At 43.7% G+C, this 21199-nt stretch overlaps 1 protein-coding gene across 2 annotated transcripts; it reads left to right on the plus strand.

Annotated features, from left to right (window-relative positions):
• Positions 1 to 7554: 7554 nt before the first annotated feature.
• On the plus strand, positions 7555 to 19743 carry ENPP5 (ectonucleotide pyrophosphatase/phosphodiesterase family member 5). Of its 2 annotated transcripts, XM_047102956.1 has the most exons (5): positions 7555 to 7665; positions 7971 to 8073; positions 10264 to 11127; positions 12847 to 13023; positions 17623 to 19743. In XM_047102956.1, exons 3-5 carry the CDS (start codon positions 10299 to 10301, stop codon positions 18048 to 18050), a joined length of 1434 nt encoding a protein of 477 aa, XP_046958912.1. In that variant the 5' UTR covers positions 7555 to 7665; positions 7971 to 8073; positions 10264 to 10298; the 3' UTR covers positions 18051 to 19743. The 2 variants fall into 2 exon arrangements, with proteins under 2 accessions (XP_046958912.1, XP_046958913.1); XM_047102957.1 differs by lacking the exon at positions 7971 to 8073.
• The last annotated feature ends 1456 nt before the right edge of the window (positions 19744 to 21199 follow it).

Genomic DNA, 21199 nt, shown 5'->3' on the forward strand with positions numbered 1-21199 from the left:
AAGGCCTTTTGGTATGGGGGTCTCTATTTGCTACCCCCAAATATACCTCGAACTTTCTCACCTCATGATTTTAAATGCTTGCCGTCTTCTCTGTTCCATCTACTTTATTGAAATCCCACCTGTCTTTCAAGACGTTGCTTGAACACTAGCCTCTCCATTGCCTACTCTTGCCATGAAATCCCAATGTCTTATTCAGTCACAGCCAATTTCTCAGTCCTGTATATTTCTGTATCACTTCTGTCTGTTCCTCTCTTGTAGAAAATACCATGTTTTGCCCTGTTTTCTGATGTTTAAATATGTAGCTTTGGTTAAGACACTCATTCTCACTGAATGTAGAGCGTGGCCATGAGAAACAAACTCAACAACATTGGCGAAGGTGTTCCAAACATACATCAAAAACTATGAAGCGCTATACAAATGTAAAATAGTCTCATTATTCTATTCATGTCCTATGAATGAATATTCAATTGGTTAAGGCAGGCCTAGGAGACCTTAAATGGTGGCTAACATTGAATTTTATACTTTAAATGGGTGAATTCTATTTTATGTGGATTGTACCTCAATGAAGATGTTATTTAGAAAATAGTAGGTTAAATCTTTATAGATGGGTCAGTGAGTTTACTCTGCCCCACCACCATGAGCAACATAGCTCACTCTGGCCAGTGAATTCAGGCACGCATATGCCTTTAGTTCTTTTTTTTTTAAGTTTATTTATTTATTTTGAGAGAGAGAGAGCACATGCATGAGCAGGAGCGGGGGGCAGAGAGAGAGGGAGAGAGAATCCTAAGCTCCACACTGTCAGCACAGAGCCCAACGCAGGGTTCCATCTCACGAACCACGAGATCACAACCTTAGATGAAATCAAGACTTGGACGCTTAACCAACCAGGTGCCCCAACATACACCTTTAGTTCTAAGCAAGAACAGATGAGTAAATCAGCAACAAGCCATTCACACTAGATGGATTCTCCTATGAAACAGAGTCCCCATTAGAGAGCAGAGAAGGAACTAGACCAGCAGGTGGCTCATAGCCAGGCAAGGTGGAGATGGATGGAGTCCTTTCGGAAATCGGAGAACAGGTGACAACAGGTGTAAATGAATAAAGGTGAAAGTGACTTGAAGAGTCAAGAAGCTCTCAAGGATGTCATATCGGAAAATTTATGAGAAGGATGTTGAATTTTCTGACGAATCTCAACATTTAAGATGAGTTTTCCAGGCCAAAGACTATTCGAACCTCCATAAGCCAAGCGTCCTCTTTGTCGCCTGTGGCTTTATACCTTCTTCCAGCGGCCTGCTGCGTAATGACGGTCAAAGAGCAGAGCCAGCCTTGAGCAAGCTATGGGAGATGTCAGCTTTGGGTGGGCTGCCCCTTACTTTCTCTTTCCGCTTTCACCTTCCTCTAGGTGCCAGTCCGTTTACTCATCTCTCAAAAGAAAACGCCCAGCCTACTGACCCATTCTTCTCAGCCTTTCTCTCCAGCAAAGCATGCTACTTTGAGGGATTCAGAGAGACTTTGAGTCACACACATGTGTAAGTAAATGGCTAAGAGAAGTGGATCTGACATGGCTCCTGGGGAAAAAAACAAAAAACCAAAAAACACCGTAAGGTGAAGTGATGAATTTCCGATTATGGAGTTGGAGCCATGCAGGAAGGGGGCAGGGGGACGCCTGCCCTGATGTGCCCCATGCTGCCACTCCAAGAAACCCATAAAGCTATAGAGCAATTGCTACCTGCTTTGCCTCTTGCTATATTGTCACACTTACCAAAGAACCCAGTGTACCCTCAAGCAACATAATAGTTACAAAGGATGTCCACATTTATGTTTTGAAGGTAATACCTAGAGCGGGAAAAAATATCTTTTTTGATCTAAGTGTAGGACGGTATTTTTTAGGCCCTTCCCCAACTCACAGTGAATTTGCAGGATTATAATACCCATGATGAGCCAATACTTGTCAAAATAAACGGTGAGGTTAAACTAAGTACTTTGAGGCTTCCTAGGGAATGCATTCTTTACGAAGAACTAAGGATGTGGTCGTGACCAAATGTTTTCACCCCAAACTCTGTGAGTCTACGTGCAATTTTGCATTGAGAATGTGCCTTTCCAGATAAGCCTCAAACCAGATACCGAAAGACAAGTGCCCTCTGCCCGACACTACCACATGCAAGACTGACCGAGTTACTCAACAGATGACACCCAGCTCTAGCCTAGAAAATAATAATCGTTTCTCTGCTGTGTAACTTCCACACTTCCCTCCATTAGGTGGAAGGACATGAAAACCAGCAGAGCAGGGGCTCCACAGGGTTTCTGCAGTTGCAAGTTCTTAGATCCTACAGACTGAACGTATATGTATGCTGACCTACACACCAAAAAGTACCAATGAAAAAGTCAAACACCGCTAGGCCCGATTTGCGAACTTTCGGGCGGATGATTACAGAATAGGACTTAACTTTTTGCCGCTATTGTTTACTGAGGTATACTTTACATATGGTAAAGTTAAATATTCTCAGGTGTAGAGTTCTCTGAGTTTTGACAACCTTATGAGGTTGATAACCTGGAGTCAGGCATCCACCATCACAATAAAAATTCCTGAGGGGAAAATGGGTGATGGGCATTGAGGAGGGCACTTGTTGGGATGAGCACTGAGTGTTGTATGTAAGTGATGAATCACGGGAATCTACCCCTGAAATCAAGAGCACCCTGTATACTGTACGTTAGCTAACTTGACAATAAATTATGTATTTTTAAAAAAATTCCTTCACATCAGGGGCGCCTGGGTGGCTCAGCCGGTCGAGCGTCCAACTTCAGCTCAGGTCATGATCTCACAGCTCGTGGGTTCGAGCCCCGCGTCGGGCTCTGTGCTGACAGCTCAGAGCCTGAAGCCTACTTCAGATTCTGTGTCTCCCTCTCTCTCTGCCCCTAACCCACTCGCATTCTGTCTCCGTCTGTCTCAAAAATAAATAAACATTAAAAAAAATTTTTTGGGGGGCGCCTGGATGGCGCAGTCGGTTAAGCATCTGACTTCAGCCAGGTCACGATCTCGCGGTCCCTGAGTTCGAGCCCCGCGTCAGGCTCTGGGCTGATGGCTCAGAGCCTGGAGCCTGTTTCCGATTCTGTGTCTCCCTCTCTCTCTGCCCCTCCCCCGTTCATGCTCTGTCTCTCTCTGTCGCAAAAATAAACGTTGAAAAAAAAAAAAAAAGTTTGTAAAAAAAATTTTTTTTAATTCCTTCACATCAGAAGGTTGCCTTGTGCCCCTTTGAGGCTAATGCCCTCCCTTCACCCCAGGCTCCTGGAAACCACCAATCTGATTTCTGTCCTTATCCTTCTACCCTTTCTAGAATGTCATATAAGTGGAATCAAACAGTGAATAGTCATTTGTATTTGGCTCCTTTCACTTTACAAAATGCTTTTGAGACTCACCCATGTTATTGTATGTATCACCACTTCATTGCTTCTTATTGGTGAACAGTATTTCACTCATGGATATACCACAATTTGCTTATCTACTCACAGTTGAGGACATCTGGGCTGTTTCTAGTTTTTAATGATTACGAACAAAGCTGCTACTAAAATTTGCATCTAAGCTTTGAGGGGTCACCGTCTTCACTTCTCTAGTCTAAATACCTCGGAGTGGGATTCCTGGCTTGTGTAATACATGAATATTTAACTTTATAAGAAACTTCCAAACTATCTTCCGAAGTGGCTGCATCATTCCCACCAGCAGTGTAGGATAGCTGTGATCCTTCTGCATCCTCGTCAGGGCCAAACGTTGTCAGTTTCCTCGATGTGAGCCATTTTAATAATTCTTCACGAATTTTTTCTCTAGCCTGAGCTATAGAACTCCACATTCTAAAAAAATAAATCAGTTGAACATGTCTGCCAGCTGCATCTCCCGGGTTGAATAGGGTCCCTTCAAAATCCACGTTTCACCTTGAACCTCAGAATGTGACCTTATTTGGAAATAGGATCTTTGTAGATGCAATTACTTGTGCGCAGATGAGGTCCTCCTTGATTGAAGTGGGTCTTAATTCCAGTGGCTGGTGTCATTATAGGAGGCCACGCGAAGACACAGAGACAGAGAAGACCACCATGTGACCACGGAGGCAGCAGTTGGAGCTCCCTGCAACAAGTCAAGGAACGTCGGAAACCACCAGAAGCTGGAAGAGACAGGAAGGATTCTTAGAGCCTCCGGAGGGAGTGTGGCCCTGCCAACATCTTGATGTCAGAATTCTAGTCTCCAAAACTGTGAGAGGATAAAGTTCTGCTGTGATCAGCCACCTCCTTTTCGGAGTTTGTTACAGCAGCCCTATAAAAATGATACACATGAATACAAGCTACAAAACACCAGCATACAAAGAAGTTTATAAGGTTACATTTGGCTTACCTAAAGCTTTCGGAGGATAAAACACATAGTAATTGTTGGCGGGAGAACATAGTTCTCATCGGTACAGATATATCATTAGCAGCCTAAATTACTAATAGTCATAAAATACTTGGACTAAGTCTCTAATTCAACTTTACAGTCATCAGACTGAACTTCCATCAGTACGTCCAAATTAGTGAAGACCTACTTTTTATCAAGAATCAAGGTCAGTCCAGAACCAGAGTCCCAACGGTTCCTAACCTATGGCTGTTGAATATGGGAGACCCACATTTTGCAGACTGTTCTATAAAGAATCATGAGGTCGACTTTCTTTTAGTTTGGCAGTTTGTGGTACAATGTAGCCAACCTTAAAGGTTTGTTTGTTTGTTTGTTTGTTTGTTGAGAAAGAGGGTGAGACAGCATGAGCAGGGGAGGCGCAGAAAGACAGAGCATCCCAAACAGGTTCCACACTGTCAGCGCAGAACCCAACTCGAGGCCCGAACCCATGAACCATGAGCTCTTGACCTGAGCTGAAATGGAGAGTCAGACTCTTAACCGAGTGAGCCACCCAGGCACCCCACGGGTTTTTTTTAATTGTAAAATAGTTTGCTCATTTCCCCTGCCATGAGACCAGTTTTTAAATTTTTTTTTTTTTTTCAACGTTTATTTTATTTTTGGGACAGAGAGAGACAGAGCATGAACGGGGGAGGGGCAGAGAGAGAGGGAGACACAGAATCGGAAACAGGCTCCAGGCTCTGAGCCATCAGCCCAGAGCCTGACGCGGGGCTCGAACTCCCGGACCGCGAGATCGTGACCTGGCTGAAGTCGGACGCTTAACCGACTGCGCCACCCAGGCGCCCCAACCAGTTTTGAAAACAAAACTGCTGTGGCCGAGCCAGTCTTGGCTATCATAAATCACACTTCATATGTCAGTTTTAGCACAAACACCTCTTCCGGCTCCTGAGGAAGAAAATAATCCGGTATTAAACTTCCTTAGATAGGCAGAGGGACCCCATTCCTGCTCCAAAACTCATGAAAGAAGTTGGCTCTTCTGGTACCCTGTTATTCAGAAACACATTACTAGCTCGGTGATGATTATATTAATTTAATAACATAAAATAAAGGACTAGGCGGTCCACAAAAGTCAATAACAGGCTGTAGCTTATGTTACCAATAGCTCAGCAGCTATTACAATTGGATAGAAATCGAGGCAACAGGGCAGACGATGTGGTACAGATGTGTGAGTAGAAATTCCACATTTTTACAGTCATTCCTCTACCTACACTATTCAAGACCGAGTTTCTCCCCAGTAGTGACGTGAGATATACCACAAGCCTATCAGTACAACACTACGCGTCATTATAGGGAGATCTGGGAAGAGTCTTTGGCACTTGCTGAGCCCCTCCTGAGTCATGTTCGTGCTGTGTGCTGCGATTAACAGGTGCACCGTACCTATTTCACCAGGGTGGCTGGCGAACGCAATCATGCCTTCCATAACAAGTTTGCGGAGCAAGGCCAAGTGTCATCATCTGATCAGAACCCAACATTGTTCAGTGACCCGGATAAAAATCCAGTTTTTCACTCCTTCTGCTCACTAGTCAGCATGCACTGTTCTTTGAGTGTTTGGGAGAACACAGGGTTGGCCTGTCTGTGGGGGACGAGGAATTATAACGTCAGGCCACCCCGTTCCAAGGTTGAGCAATTTCAAAGGACAGGGCTTAGGGAACTTGGAACAATCTGTCCAACTTCACTGTCACTGGGTCTGGCTAAACACAGAAACCAGCCTCTCTAATCCCCGCCCTGTGTCTGGAAAACCATAAACCCAAGTACTACAAATAAAAGGCCATGGAAGAGTGAGTGCCCAGATACCCTTTGGGATGATATGATGCAATCAGAGGAAAGCAAATTGGGTTAGGGGCTGTCCCTCCACAAGAAGTTGAGAGACAGAAAAAATTAAGACCAAAATGTTTCCCAACATTCCCATAATTAAGCATCTACCCTTAATTACCAGCAAGAATGTCTATTCAGTTTACAGTGCCAACACACTGGACAGGGAACGGAAGCTCCAGAGAGGAGTCAAAGCCACTGGTTGTCCTCAGTTTTGTGGGCTAATTAGATGTGGAAACTGAAATTGTGACAATCAGGCAGATATTATTTGCCATTGCAAAATGGTCAGAATTAGGCCTGGGGATCACGTAGATGGACAAATCCTTTCAAGGGAGCTCCAGGTCATTATTACAATTTATGGTAAATACAGCCGGGATGAAATTGACAAACCATTGCACAATGCCCACACGCAAACACGGCCACCAACAAACCAGAAAACTTCCTGAAAGAGAAATGAGACCTGATGGTTGTGGCCTGATGGTGCATTTGGGAAAAAAGCTAGAAGCGGAGTCTAGAGCCTAGATGAAACTATCAGAGTAGCCTCTCCCCCTGTGCAGATTCACCTAACCCTGAACCTGGCTTGGTTGACTTTGAGCAGTCTCTGGTACCACAGAGACCTCATGCTGCAAAAACCTGGGGCTTATAGTGCAAAAAAAAACCTTCAACACTGGGGCTGCAGAACTGACTGAATTAAACCCTTTTAAATCAGATTTTTCTGAGATAAAGCCGGTCACACCAACTAATAAAGAGTTAAAATTTCACTGGCCCTGGGGTGCTCAAGGGTTCCTCTGAGCAAAGTCTAGGGTATGGAGTCACCAATTTTTGATAAGAAGAAAAAAATGACCAAAAAAACTTGAGAGATCAGATAAGAGAATAAAAGTACTTTTAACCAAAACGGTGTTGACAAACCACTGGGGTAGCGTTTTATAACCTTTCTGCATCACCGACTACAACACAAACTGCCGGGCTAGTTAAAGGCACACCGCAGGAGGCTGTGTGACCCGGCTGAGAGCGGCCTTCAGCTGGAGCCGATCGCGGGGCACATTCGCCCCGCCCCTGGGGCCTCCCCGTGACCCTCTGCTCCCGAGGACTGTGGCCCCTTCGCCCTCCTAACGCAAGCAGCGCCCGCCCCCTGGTCCCGCTGATTGACAGGCTGTGCAGCGACTCCCAGGAGCCCGGCAGAGGGAACTGTCCTACCGCAGCCAATGGCAGCCAAGAGGCGGGACCTGCGGCCGGGAGGCGGTGCTGGTCAGGTGCTCTGCCCCGAGGCGGCTGCAGGTGAGCCGCTGCAAGTTCAAGGGGCGCCGCTCGCTTTCGCCACCTCCCCGCTCTCCGCACGGGTCTGCGGGAGGGAGGCCCCTCCAGACTCACCCTCCAGGTGTCCCAAGCCCATGCGGACCGTCCGGATCGCTGCAAGGGTAAGAGTCCAGGGGAGTGGGCGGCTTGCCTCCAGGAGACTCACACGGGTCCTGTGGTCCTCTCAGACCTCTCCCCCCACTTTCCACTGCACAAGCGCACAAGCCACGTGGGTCACCGGCCGGCTTCGGTCGGTAGAGGTCTACGAATTGAGAACGCACCGTACCCGCGACCCTTCCCAGTGACTAGGATGGAATCCCATGGGAGGAGATGGGGCGCTACTTCGTTCTCCTCTCGACGTCTCTTCCCCCGATACACACCGACTCCTTCTCCCCGTTTCTAGGCGCCCCTTTCCTCTATTTCTTAGGCTGTCTGTGGTGGAAGGATTGGAGGGGAGGAGGAACTGGACAGCAGCCAGGTGAAATCCGGACCCAGAACGAGGGATTCCACTGCACCGTGCAGCATTTTGTGTATGGAAGAAACGAAATCTGAGATTTCTTTCATCCCCACCCCCCACCTCTCTGTTTATTGCTCTATGTCATCGATGTGATAATGTTGGTTCTTACCAAACATTCCTAAGCTGTAGGCAACACTTAGCCTTTGTTTATTTTCCTTTGTCCAGGAAAGGAGCTCTTTCCTGCTTACCACAGTTGCTAAATTAATTTACTTAGAGGAAAAATCAGGTGTCTCATGTAGCTGACTGTTTTATTAGCCTTAAATTATATTTGTTTCATAACAGACTTCCTTGTGTTTGGAAGGTGAAGGAGAACAGAAGAGGGGAGAGGAAACAGCATCCTCAGCTAGATGGTAGTCAATATATTTGCAGTTCCTTATTGGAACTGATTTGTAACGTTCCTTCCAGAACTGGAAACATTATGGTCATTTGAGAAAAGAGTTTTTTAAATTTAATTTTTGAACCATTGTACGGAGACCAGTACCTAAAGCAATTTCGGTTTAGGTAATGTTCTAGGTGTGGTGAAATCATAGTTAAAATTTACTGCATCTGAAAGCAAAGCGAGCATGCTGAGCCATTTTTATTTCCCTGTACTTGTAATATAGCAAGGAGGCAAGACAGGATCTGTGTTTGAGGTTTAAAAATATCTTCAGCATGTTCGGGTCGCCTGGGTGGCTCAGTTGAGCGTCTGACTTCGACTCAGGTCCTGAGCTCGCAGTTTGTGAGTTCCAGCCCCGCATCGGGCTCTGTGCTGACAGCTCGAATCGTGGAGAATCCTGGAGCCTGCTTCAGATTCCGTGTCTCCCTGGCTCTCAGCCCCTCCCCCACTAGAAGTCTGTCTCTTTTTCTTTCTCAAAAATAAATAAACATTAAAAAAAGTATCTTCAGCATATTCAAATTAGGAGGGTGGCAAAAGCTGAATTCGGGAGACTTCTTGGCACAAAGTGTGGATGGATCCAGGTTTTGGTGGGTTTATAAATACCTTCATGCAAGAAGGAACAAGGAAAGGAGGGAACCAAAGATCCTGTTTGATGTGCAAGCCCACTGAGAGCTGACAGAATTTACATATGTCTTGCTTATCCATATTGTGTTTTCTTAGCTTTCTTGAATAGCATAACCGCTTTTTAGAAGTCTGTGCAGATTTTAAACAACCAGCCACTCAACAACCTTGACCCAAGGAGAGCCTTTAATCCTGTCAAGTGCCTTTTTCTCACATATCCCTAAGATTAAGTGTGGGTGAATTTCAGCATCAGGAGAGTCAACACCAAATTGCAGAATTATGTTTCTGTTTGTACTTAATTCGGAAACTAATTGTTTTAGTTTTTAAGAAGGCTATGGCTTTAATTATTAAATGAATGCAGATTACATTTCACAAGTATATTTGAGTGTCACAAATTTTATGTCACTTCAGAAGAACAAGTTCATCTATTTTCTCCTTTTTCCAGTAATATGCCTAACCATGATGAACCAAACATAAGGCCTTGGCTTTGAAAATAGAGGTGTGTGTGTGTGTGTGTGTGTGTGTGTGTGTGTGTGTGTGTTTAAAGCATTATTGTTGGATTTGCTAATGGTACTTCCTTATTTCTAGGTTCCTGTAGTTGGTCTAACCATAATGATAAATATGTGTTCATAGGTATTTGACTATATAATTTTTTCTGACCAGAAGTCTGGGTCCCCTGCAAAGGTTTCTAAAAAGCTTTTGTTTTTCTTAAAAGTAAATGACATCAGGGGCACCTGGGTGGCTCAGTCCGTTAAGCTTCCAACTTTGGCTCAGGTCATGAACTTGAGAGTTCGAGCCCCATCTCTAGCTCTCTGCTGTCAGCACAGAGCCCACTTCGGATCCTGTGTCTCCTTTCTGCCTCTACCCCGCTCATGCTAGCTCTCTCAAAAATTAATAAACATTAAGAAAAAAGTAAATGATATCCTATTTTCAAATGATTTTTGGGGAGTTTAGTTAAGTGATTACTTTGAGAAATGTTTTAAAATTCTTGGGAAGGAGAAGTTTCTAAAATGCAACTAAACTTAGTTTTATTATGCAGGTAGCCCCCGGTCTCTTGTTTGAAATGGCACAACGTAATTCTTCCAGGCTGTGGTTTATGGTCTTACTGGGATTCCTAGGTACCATCACTGACAGTTGTGGTTAAGGTATTAAGTATGCCAAAAAAAAAAAATTATTGCCATTAACTTCTATATGTTTTTTATACAGATTATCTTGCACTGAACTGATCACATACTTTGAAAATGACTGCAAAACTTCTCTGGGTATCCTTCATACTTGCTGCATTAATATTTTCAATTACATTTTCCCTCCAACCAGACCAGCAAAAGGTTCTCCTGGTTTCATTTGATGGATTCCGTTGGGATTACTTATATAGAGTTCCAACACCCCATTTTCATTATGTCATGAAATACGGTGTTCATGTGAAGCAAGTTACTAATATTTTTATCACAAAGACCTACCCTAACCATTATACTTTGGTAACTGGCCTCTTTGCAGAGAATCATGGGATTGTTGCTAATGACATGTTTGATCCTATTCTGAATAAATCTTTCTCCTTGGATAACATGACCATTTATGATTCTGAGTTTTGGGAGGAAGCAACGCCAATATGGATCACAAATCAGAAGGCAGGACATTCTAGTGGTGCAGCCATGTGGCCTGGAGCAGATGTAAAAATACATAATAGCTTTCCTACTCACTACATGCCTTACAATGAATCTGTCTCATTTGAAGATAGAGTTGCCAAAATTATTGAATGGTTTACATCAAAAGAGCCCATAAATCTCGGTCTTCTTTACTGGGAAGACCCCGATGATATGGGCCACCATTTGGGACCTGAGAGTCCGCTCATGGGGCCTGTCATTTCGGATATTGACAAGAAGTTGGGATATCTCATACAAATGCTGAAGAAGGCAAAGTTGTGGAACATTCTGAACCTAATTATCACAAGCGATCACGGAATGACCCAGTGCTCTGAAGAAAGAGTAATAGAACTTGATCAGTATCTGGATAAAGACCACTATATTCTGATCGACCAATCTCCAGTAGCGGCCATCTTGCCAAAAGAAGGTAAGTCTGACCGGGTGGCCGTCTGGGGCTGGGGCTACTTGTGCCCAGTGCAGTGGAGAGGGGAATTTTTGTTTCTGTAATTTAAATATGCGTGCCTGTGCGTTGGTAATATTCTGGGATTTAACCCTTAGACTCTGAAAAGACAAAATCTCTTCTCTCGGCACGTGGTTTTTCACTTTTTCCAAGAATATTGAAATTGATGTCCTCTATATACTTACGGCAGATGGATTTAACCATTTTGGAGTCACTGAATATGATGAGAGCTACAGCCTCCTTTCTCAGAAAAATTGAGATGGAAAAACATGTAGAATTTGCGTGCAATTCCAGTGATTTTATGGAAGCTCTAAAGCTTTCTATGGATCCTTTTGCAGGACCCACTTAATAGGGAAGCAGTGCAGTATGGGAAGGAGAAAGCGTTGGCCAATCTGAAGATTTGTTTTTCTTGTGTATAAGTAGAGGAAGTAATAACAACACCCTGAACTTTTTACAAACCTTTCCTCAAAGCCTCATACCAACCTCGTCACCTAAGTGTTAGTTCGATTGTAAAGACGGGTGAACAAACTCAGGTTTAACACCCCAGTTCACAAAGGAAGTGCAGAGCAAAACTCGGACTTTTGCCTTCTGTTTTGTCACCATCTAGAGTTAACTTAGGTATCAAATGAGACCAGATTTTGAAAAACCAAATGCCTCACAAATGAGCATTGTATTCCTTACAAGGGAATACGAAACGGTGAATGTTAAGATCTACGTAGGCACCTGTGCACAGACTTTTTAACAAATTCAGTATAAAATAGCAAGTTTTTTTGTTGAGAAAAATCACATTAACTCTTCAGTTTTCCTTATAAATTTGGAGTGTGTTCCCTGTTTGGATGGTGGGAGGCAGAGAGGAAGCCCCAACAAATCAGTGTAAAAAACAAGAAAAGGATTAAAGCTCTGGTCCCAGATTCACTGCTTGAAGCCACAGGGAGTACTTTGCCACACCTCCAGGGTTTTAAAGAACCTTTTCAGGGCACCTGGGTGGCTCAGTCGTTAAGTGTCCAACTCTTGGTTTCAGCTCGTGTCACGATTTCATGGTTCGTGAGTTCAAGCCCTGCATCAGGCTGTGTGCTGACAGCGCGGAGCCGGCTTGGGATTCTCTCTCTGCCCCCACCCCCACCCCGTTCTCTCTATCTTTCTGACAGAAATCAATACATTTTTTTAAAAACTGAAGAACTTTTCTATTTTATAAGCTGCTCTCCACCGCGAATCTGTCCTTTTCTCAATGGCTCTCTCACCTTCCAGTCAGCGTATTTTTTGGTCTAGAGACTCTCTGCACTCGTATCTCTCAGAACTTAGCTCTTTGTTTTTTTTGGGGGGTATTTCGGTGCCCTAGACATTTGACTTAGTGCCACCAGTTGGGGGGTGCGTGTGCGCACGTGCATGTGTATGGTTAAGTCTTTAGAGATTTCTAGTTCTATAGACTGTGCTCTCAATTCCGTAAAGTGACTTTACTTACAACAGAAGATGAATCATGTCTGTTTCCCCCTCAAGATTCTCTCCTCAAGGGGGTAGGAATTCTCAGGTATCTGGCTCTCTTTCGTTATGTTCTCCCTGCTGGCGTTTTACCTCAGTGGCGTTTCTGCAAGGAAGAAATGTTCCTTGACGCCTGTTGCCATGGTGGTTTCTTTGACTGGGACAGTGGCTTGTTCTGAGTGCCTCTCTGCATCCTTCCTCTTTTAGGTAAATTTGATGAAGTGTATGAAGCACTAGTTCACAGTCATCCTAATCTCACTGTCTACAAAAAAGAGGAGATTCCGGAGAGATGGCATTACAAATACAACAGCCGAATTCAACCGATCATAGCAGTGGCTGATGAAGGGTGGTATATCTTACAGAACAAGTCAGACAACTTTCTGTGTGAGTATGTTATATTGTGTCTTCCCATTCTGCATTGTTATTTGCTAAAGTAGAGGCTATGGGTAATACAGCAGTTTATTTCCTGATCGAATAACTAGTTGGTGTCATACATTAATAGCAAATCAAAGATCCCTGGGGCTTTAAAAAGAGGTAATCTCGGGCGCCCGGGGGGTAGCTCAGTTGGTTAAGTGTCCAACTGCGGCTCAGGTCATGATCTCAGGGTGTGTAGGTTTGAGCCCCACATCAGGCTCTGTGCTGATGGCTCAGAGCCCGGAGCCTGCTTCGGATCCTGTGTCTCCCTCTCTCTCTCTCTCTGCCCCTCCCCTGCTCATGCTCTGTCTCTGTCTCTCTCTCGAACATAAATTTTTAAAAAAGAGGTAATCTCCCAAATGTTTATTTCTCTTGAAGTCGTCAGACCAAAGATATTCAGAGTGCCCTATACCTCTAATTATAACTGTCATGTTCCTGAGAAAAACATAACTAAAATGTATAAATTGGATTATTTTCTGCACCTGTTTTATGTTCTGATATCATAATAATTTAATCTCTTTCTGCATTCTAATTTAATTAGCTTTCTAGGTGTTTTTCTTTTTCTTTTCTTTTCTTTTTTTTTTTTTTTTTTTTTTTTTGCCCTTCTGTCTCTACCAAATATAGGCCAACTTTGTTTTGTACCTTGGAAACATTTCTAAAAAGAAGTGCATCTGGCATGGATAATCATATGTCAAGATATATTTTTCTAATACTTAGCAATATAATTTTGGAGAATAAATGTCAGATACAATGGCAATCCCATTTGAAATTCAAACATGCAAAATAATGTGCTTTCTGCCATCCTTAATGTATACTTTTTTTCTTATATAGCTTTTAACAAGTTAGTGAGATGGAAAAGCCATCCATAGGATTTCACTCTTCTTTATTGGGCCTGTCATTTGCATACTTGCTTTCAAACCTCCTGCCCTCTCCCCACTCTGCTTTGTATTGCCAGTGACTGACTTCTACAGACTAAATTTCACAGGCTCCTTTGCAAACTGGCTTCTGGTAAATGTTGACCAGTTGGCCAATAGAAGACAGTCACAGGAGTTTGGGAGGCAGGAGTTTGGAAGAAGCCAGGATATTTGTCCCCCATGTTCTCTGTCTTAGGCTGTGTCTCTAACAGTGACTTCATTTCCTCTGTTACCTCCCTCTGGACAACTTTTCTGTCTACAGCCTGAGCTCCTACTGGGCAGCCCTGACTTTTGGGCTCTGGTTAACCCCACCTCTTCCCTTCTGTCTCTCCAGCCCTGTGAGGCCAAGGGGACATAGGAGATTCCTACTATTCCTCATCCTTGGGTAACCTTGCCATCGCTGAGTGCTTCTCCGCTCTTAACACTTTTGTAACTGGTCCCCATATGAAATTCCCCCTTTTGGGCTACCTTGAGTGGGTAGGTTCTGCTTTCCTGGTTGACGTGGATATTAACATGACTGCTGCCCAGTTCACTAGGAGTCGTTTCTCCTCTGTTACTTGGATGATGAAGTTTTGACATAGTATATCAAAACCATATAGACATGTTTTTTTCAGCATTGGTCCTTGATATATCCAAGAGAGGTACAGAAATGTCCCTTTAGGTAGAATTGGGTTCCTATCGTGTCTGTTGACGCAAAGAAAAGCGGTTGCCTGGCCATGGCATTTGTAGTACGTATGGGAGTCACAGTGGCACATATATACAGGAACATGGTTTCTGGTTCCCGAAACAGGTGTTCCATACAGATAAGGATCTGAAGCCAATATTTAATCACACCAGGGGAGCTGTTTTAGGAAAGCCTTTAAAAATCATTTCTTTTTTTCAAAAAAAAAAAAAAATTGAGGGGAGGGGCATGAGAATAACTGTTGCCTTTGTATGTTCAGATTTTCAGATTTTTATGTATGGTGCAGAGAGCTTTTATGTTAGAAGAGTTGCATTCAGAAGATGGGCTTGTTCCATCTCTGAGGGGATTTGTACTTTACAGTTAGTGTAAATTTAAGGTGCTCTCTTGAAATTTTGGTTTGGTGCACTACAATTACACAATAGATTGGTCGCACCTATTTTTGGTAGAAAACCTTAATAATGCTCCTATTTATGTTATATTATGTTCAACATAATTATTTTATTTATTTTGAGAGAGAGAGAGTCCCAAGCCGGTTCCATGCTGTCAGGGCAGAGCCTGATGTGGGGCTCAAACTCAGTGAGCGTGAGATCATGACCTGAGCCAAAATCAAGGGTTGGATGCTTCCCCAACTGAGCCACCCTGGTGCCCCCTCAATGTTATTATTTATTCAACGAATATATGAAATAATTATTTCTTCAACAAATAAGTACTGGCCTGTATATTCCTTCTCATCCTGAGTTCCACAAGAGAACGAAATCCTACTGTCCAAAAGCAGTGGTTTGCAAACACGTTCCCTGGACCAGCAGTATCCAAATCACATGGGAACTCATTAGAAACGCAAATCTTGGGGCGCCTGGGTGGCGCAGTCGGTTGAGCGTCCGACTTCAGCCAGGTCACGATCTCGCGGTCCGTGAGTTCGAGCCCCGCGTCGGGCTCTGGGCTGACGGCTCGGAGCCTGGAGCCTGTTTCCGATTCTGTGTCTCCCTCTCTCTCTGCCCCTCCCCCGTTCATGCTCTGTCTCTCTCTGTCCCAAAAATAAATAAACGTTGAAAAAAAAAAATTAAAAAAAAAAAAAAAAAGAAACGCAAATCTTGGGCCTAACCCAGACCTACGGAACTAGGTAATGTGACGGTAGAGCCCAACAATCTGTGTTACACGCGTCCCCCAGCCAAGAAGTCTCACACACAGAAGGAAGTTTGAGAACCACTGCCCTCAGGCGTCCATTATTAAATATCGTCTGTTGGGTCAAGCAGATATGGTTGGGGCCACTACAAAATGAAGGCCCTACTCATGGGAAAGGGTTTAGAAGGCATGAGTTCACTTCAAATCTGATTTTCTAGGAAGAAGTGTGATATGAGAGAATTATCTTTGCCTTCATGATTGAGAGTCTAGATCCCAACTTTTCACGGAAATGAGCACAGCTATCATCTAGCCCATTACAAATTACATAATGGCATATTTCCCAGGGTTACTATCAATTAATTAGCTAGAATAACATATAATACTAGTCAGGTAATTAGTGATGTCATAAATCCAACATTATTTCGACTTGAATAAACTCAAAAAAGAGTCGTGGCATTCAGAATGACTTCTTCTGATGGATTGTGCCAGGCAGATATGGAACTGCTTTGAGGAGATGACTCGGGGTGAGCTCATGACTTTCGGAGGAGCTGTTTTAGGATTTTCTCTTTTGCAGTGTTGTGTTCCAATTGCCTATTTCCCTGTAGTGAATGTGGGATATGGAGACTGATTTGCTAATCATTCTCACCACCTTTAACATACATCCTGACGGGGGGGGTGCCTGGGTGGTTCAGTCCATTGAGCATCTGACTCTTTATTTCAGCTCAGATCACGATCTCAGGGTCGGTCGTGGGATCGAACCCTGCATCGGGCTCTGTGCTGAGTGTGGCACTGCTTGAGATTCTCTCTCTCCCCCCCCGCCCCTCTCTCCAGCTCGTACTCTCTCTCTCAAATAAATACTAATAATAATAATTTAAAAAATAATAAGGGGCGCCTGGGTGGCACAGTCGGTTAAGCGTCCGACTTCAGCCAGGTCACGATCTCGCGGTCCGTGAGTTTGAGCCCCGCGTCAGGCTCTGGGCTGATGGCTCAGAGCCTGGAGCCTGTTTCCGATTCTGTGTCTCCCTCTCTCTCTGCCCCTCCCCCGTTCATGCTCTGTCTCTCTCTGTCCCAAAAATAAATAAACGTTGAAAAAAAAATAAATAATAATAATAATAAGATAAAATAAAGCCTGACAATTGTCTTAGGTTGCCACCTTACCATCTGTGGCTGCTTCGCCTCACACCCTGATACGCCAGGCACACATGCCTTTAAGTTGCAGTTTTTATTATGCAGGAATTTTTGTCCATCAATTTTATATCTCTTGATAAATCCGAAGACTTGTAAAGTTGTTACGTGTGGCCACACAAGCACACAATGCTCAATTGTAGTTTGATCCGAACCACCAAATGTCACTAGTGGATTGTAGCTGTTGCTGGGGATTTGATTTTTGTGGCGTCTTTTGTTTTCTTAATTTACCCCTTTTCATTGGTTAATTATAAATTGGTTGTCCTTATGACTAAGAACGCCTTTATCCCTTTATCTTGAGAACATCATTGGAATAAATATTTGCTGAATATTAGTTTACCTGCCACAAAACAACGACAACAACAACAACAACAACAAACAATCACTCATTTTCCCCTGACTTGGCTCAGCTTTGCCCTTTACTCTTCCTCCTCTGCTGTTTCAGGTATTTTCAGCCTGCGTGAAAGATTTGTGATCATATGACTTTTCATTTTCTAAAGTGAATGGTGATGTTTACGACAACAGAGATTGTTCATAAAAGATTATCTTCTTTTAAAAGACAGACTAGATACATGTTGCATTCAAGGTCAGACTTTGGTGATACCACTTACTTTCGTATCAATGCCATCTGGTTGGCTAACTTACCCATTCCTCTTATCTTTCCAGTAGGCAACCATGGTTACGATAACGCGTTAGCAGAAATGCGTCCGATATTTTTAGCCCACGGTCCTGCCTTCAGAAAGAATTTCACAAAAGAAGCCATGAACTCCACAGATCTGTACCCGCTGCTCTGCCACCTGCTCAATATCACTGGCATGCCACACAACGGGTCGTTGAGGGGCGTCCAGGATCTGCTCAGTTCAACAACCCCGAGAGTGTTTCCTTACACGCAGAGGCCCACCCTCCTCCATGGTAGGGTCAAGCCAAGGGAAGATGAGCACGAGGCGTCGTATGCGTATTTCCTAGGGGTCTCTCTTGGCAGCATTTTGGTTCTCGTATTTTTTGTAATTTTCATCAAACATTTAATTCGCAGTCAAATACCTGCCTCACCAGATATGCAGGCTGAAATAGCTCAACCACTACTACAAGCCTAACGCTACTTTAAAGTGGAGGTTGTGTAATGGCTGTCCGTGTTTAAGGGTTTCAAATTCTAGGAAACCGGTTTCGGACATTCACGCAGATCAGTAAACGGTTGCATACATATACAGGCACAGCCCCCCGCACACACACATGCACGCACACACACGCACGCATACACACATACATCAAACACACACATAGACCAAATGCCCATACCTATAAAGGATTAAAATGAGGAAGTATATTTCTGTGGCTTTCTCCGGCTTAGGGGTAGATAAAATCCTGCTTTATTTGGACTTGGCACGTACAATGTATATATTTAGCAACTTTGCACTATCTAAAGTTCCTTATACATTGCACTTTAAATTACTCTCCTAAAGGGTACTTTTATGCGAAATGCACTTTATTGACAATTACGTCTTCTAGCTTGGTTGACAAAGACAATTTTTTCAGCCAATGTCGCAGAATACTTGTTATTTCTTGTTGAAGCTGAATGAAATTTCTAACAATTCCTGAATACTGTAGAAATCTATCCCCTTATACTGGGAGTGCAAGAAGAAAGTCAAAACTGTTGCAAATTAAATGTGATGACATTGAAGTTTGGAAAGACGCATTCCCAATAGCAGGACTCATCTGTGGGCATTTCTTCTCATACTTCTTTTTAAAAGACATGGGTTTTCATTTTATGCTTCTTAAAAAAAAAAAAAAAAAAAAGACTCAAGTGCTGACAAGTTTGTCCTAAACATACTGTTTCTGTCATGAAACTCATTGTTTCTGATGAGTCATTTTGCTCTGATTATATAATAATGAAGACACCATAAACATAGATAGATGTCCTTCCTACATAGTCCAGCACTGGCCTGTTCTGAACAGAAGAGATTGGGGACCACCTCAGCAATGTCTTCCCTTGTTCTGTAATTCTCTGCTCCTTCGAAAACCGAATCACTGCTAATCACATTAAAAATCAAAATAGATACAACGATGTTTCTTTTCTTTCTGGTAACCTGTAGGAAGAGAGTACGAGCATCTTTAAGATTTGAGCACTTGCAGATCCACAGGCGAGAGAGAACTCAAGCTGTGTAGGTCACTCCGTTCTCAAAAAGGGCTGTGAGGAGCTAGGGAAGGAACATCAGGTGGGACTGTGCCTGAGATGTTCACACTGTACCCAGAGCAGTGCTAAAGGATACCTGATGGCAGAAATCGGCAAAATAGTCCCTAGAGGGGACAGGTATCGAAGCAAGGGGAGCTGAGATCATAGCCTTATTTTCATGAAATATCTGGATGCCCCCTCACCGGGTGCTCCGTGAGATCAAAGATGAAGCCAAGGTCACAGGCTTCGACCACCTGGGTAGTTTTATCATCTGCCTGGACACTCAGCTCTTCTCATCCCGACCACCAAAGCTGTGCTTTAGATCTCTGAAGTAGTCAGGCTGGGGAGACCTATGGTTTACCTGCAGTTTCTTAGAGGAAAGAGAAAACCCTGGAAAGAACAGCTTTCTTCGGAAAAAAAAAAAAAAAACAACCCAGCTTATGGACAGATGGCCCGCAGATAGTATTGTGATTCTGTGTATATTAATGTACCAGCTGGCTAATGAACAGGTAAAATGGTATATGTATTCCAGAAATAGAGGATAGAGCAGATGTAAGGAACAAGGAAATATTTTTCCCTTCAAAAGTATAGTTGTGAGGCACCTGGGTGGCTCAGTTGGTTAAGCATCCAACTTTGGCTCAGGTCATGATCTTGGGTTCCATGAGTTTGAGCCCCACATCAGGCTCTGTGCTGACAGCTTGGAGCCTGGAACGTGCTTCAGATTCTGTTTCCCTCTCTCTCTGCCCCTCCCCCGCTAATTCTCTCTCTCTCAAAAATAATAAACATTTGTTTTAAGTACAGTTGCATTGGGGCTGGGTGCCTGGATGGCTCAGTCAGTTAAGCATCCGACTCTTGATATTGGCTCAGGTCATGATCTCATGGTCGTGAGATCAAGCCCCACATGGGGTTCAGCATGGAGCCTGCTTGGTAGTCTCTCTCTCTCTCTCTCTCTCTCTCTCTCTCTCTTTCTCCTTCCCCCACTCGTGCTCACATACACACTCTCTCAAAATAAGTAAATAAATATATTTCTAAAAGTGAATAAATCCATGTAAGTGTCACTTTAGAGGAGAAATAGAAAACAGACCATTACCAGCACTCCAGAAAGAGCCTCAGTTCTCTTCCCAATCACTCCTCGCCACCTGCAAGAAACACTGTCCTGACTTGGAATGCAATGGAAGAGTTTCCCCTGCTTAAAAATATTATTTTTATGATCATACGATATACTTTTATGTTTGTTTTTTTCCACGCAAGACCACGTGACTTTCCTCCAAGTCCTCGTGTGTGCATTGCTTTGTTTATTCTCATTGCTTCATGGAATGACATTATGTGAATATACCACAATCTGGATTCTGTTTTTGGGTATTTGAATCATTTCCGGTTAGATGTTACCGTGAATAATGCCGCCCTGAGTATTCTCTTACATGTCTTTTGGTGCATACACGTATACGTTTTTGTTGGATATATTCTTTAAATCCACTATTTAGGGGCGCCTGGGTGGCGCAGTCGGTTAAGCGTCCGACTTCAGCCAGGTCACGATCTCGCGGTCCGTGAGTTCGAGCCCCGCGTCGGGCTCTGGGCTGATGGCTCAGAGCCTGGAGCCTGTTTCCGATTCTGTGTCTCCCTCTCTCTCTGCCCCTCCCCTGTTCATGCTCTGTCTCTCTCTGTCCCAAAAATAAATAAACGTTGAAAAAAAAAAAATTTAAATCCACTATTTAGCCTCGACTTTCCCAAAAGCAGAGACCTAGGCTTGGATACAGGCAATTTTTGTGTGAATTGATCCCAAGAAACAGGAGTGAGGAACAAGAAGTGAAAGAGATGTGGAAAAGCCTATATGAGCAGAAGTCAGAGAGTTGGCCGCTGTTATGACTGGTGCTCAACCTCACCGCACCTTCAGAGGCGCCTTATGGAATAAATCTCAGAACTGTCTGCCTGAGGAATGCAAAACATTTATCCGTCAACTTCCCAACCCTCCCCTGGTTAGGGGTGGCTGCACGGGTATTGACTCCATGGATTTCTGGGTAATGTATGCACAAGTTCCAAGTGTGAGCTCATAGGCACCCAGCGCCATCGTGT

This window comes from Lynx rufus, unplaced genomic scaffold (genome assembly GCF_022079265.1).
Source record: "Lynx rufus isolate CCGP_SWC_20201006 ecotype Redwood Valley unplaced genomic scaffold, mLynRuf1.p SCAF_6, whole genome shotgun sequence".
Classification (NCBI taxonomy): Eukaryota; Metazoa; Chordata; class Mammalia; order Carnivora; family Felidae; genus Lynx; species Lynx rufus.

What these genes read in the sequence shown, in the direction of transcription:
- ENPP5 (XM_047102956.1), top strand. Translation starts at nt 10,299, where the DNA reads ATGACTGCAAAACTTCTCTGGGTATCCTTCATACTTGCTGCATTAATA. An exon ending in GGCCATCTTGCCAAAAGAAG is followed by an intron (nt 11,128 to 12,846) that starts GTAAGTCTGACC and finishes TTCCTCTTTTAG; the next exon opens with GTAAATTTGATGAAGTGTAT. An exon ending in CAAGTCAGACAACTTTCTGT is followed by an intron (nt 13,024 to 17,622) that starts GTGAGTATGTTA and finishes TTATCTTTCCAG; the next exon opens with TAGGCAACCATGGTTACGAT.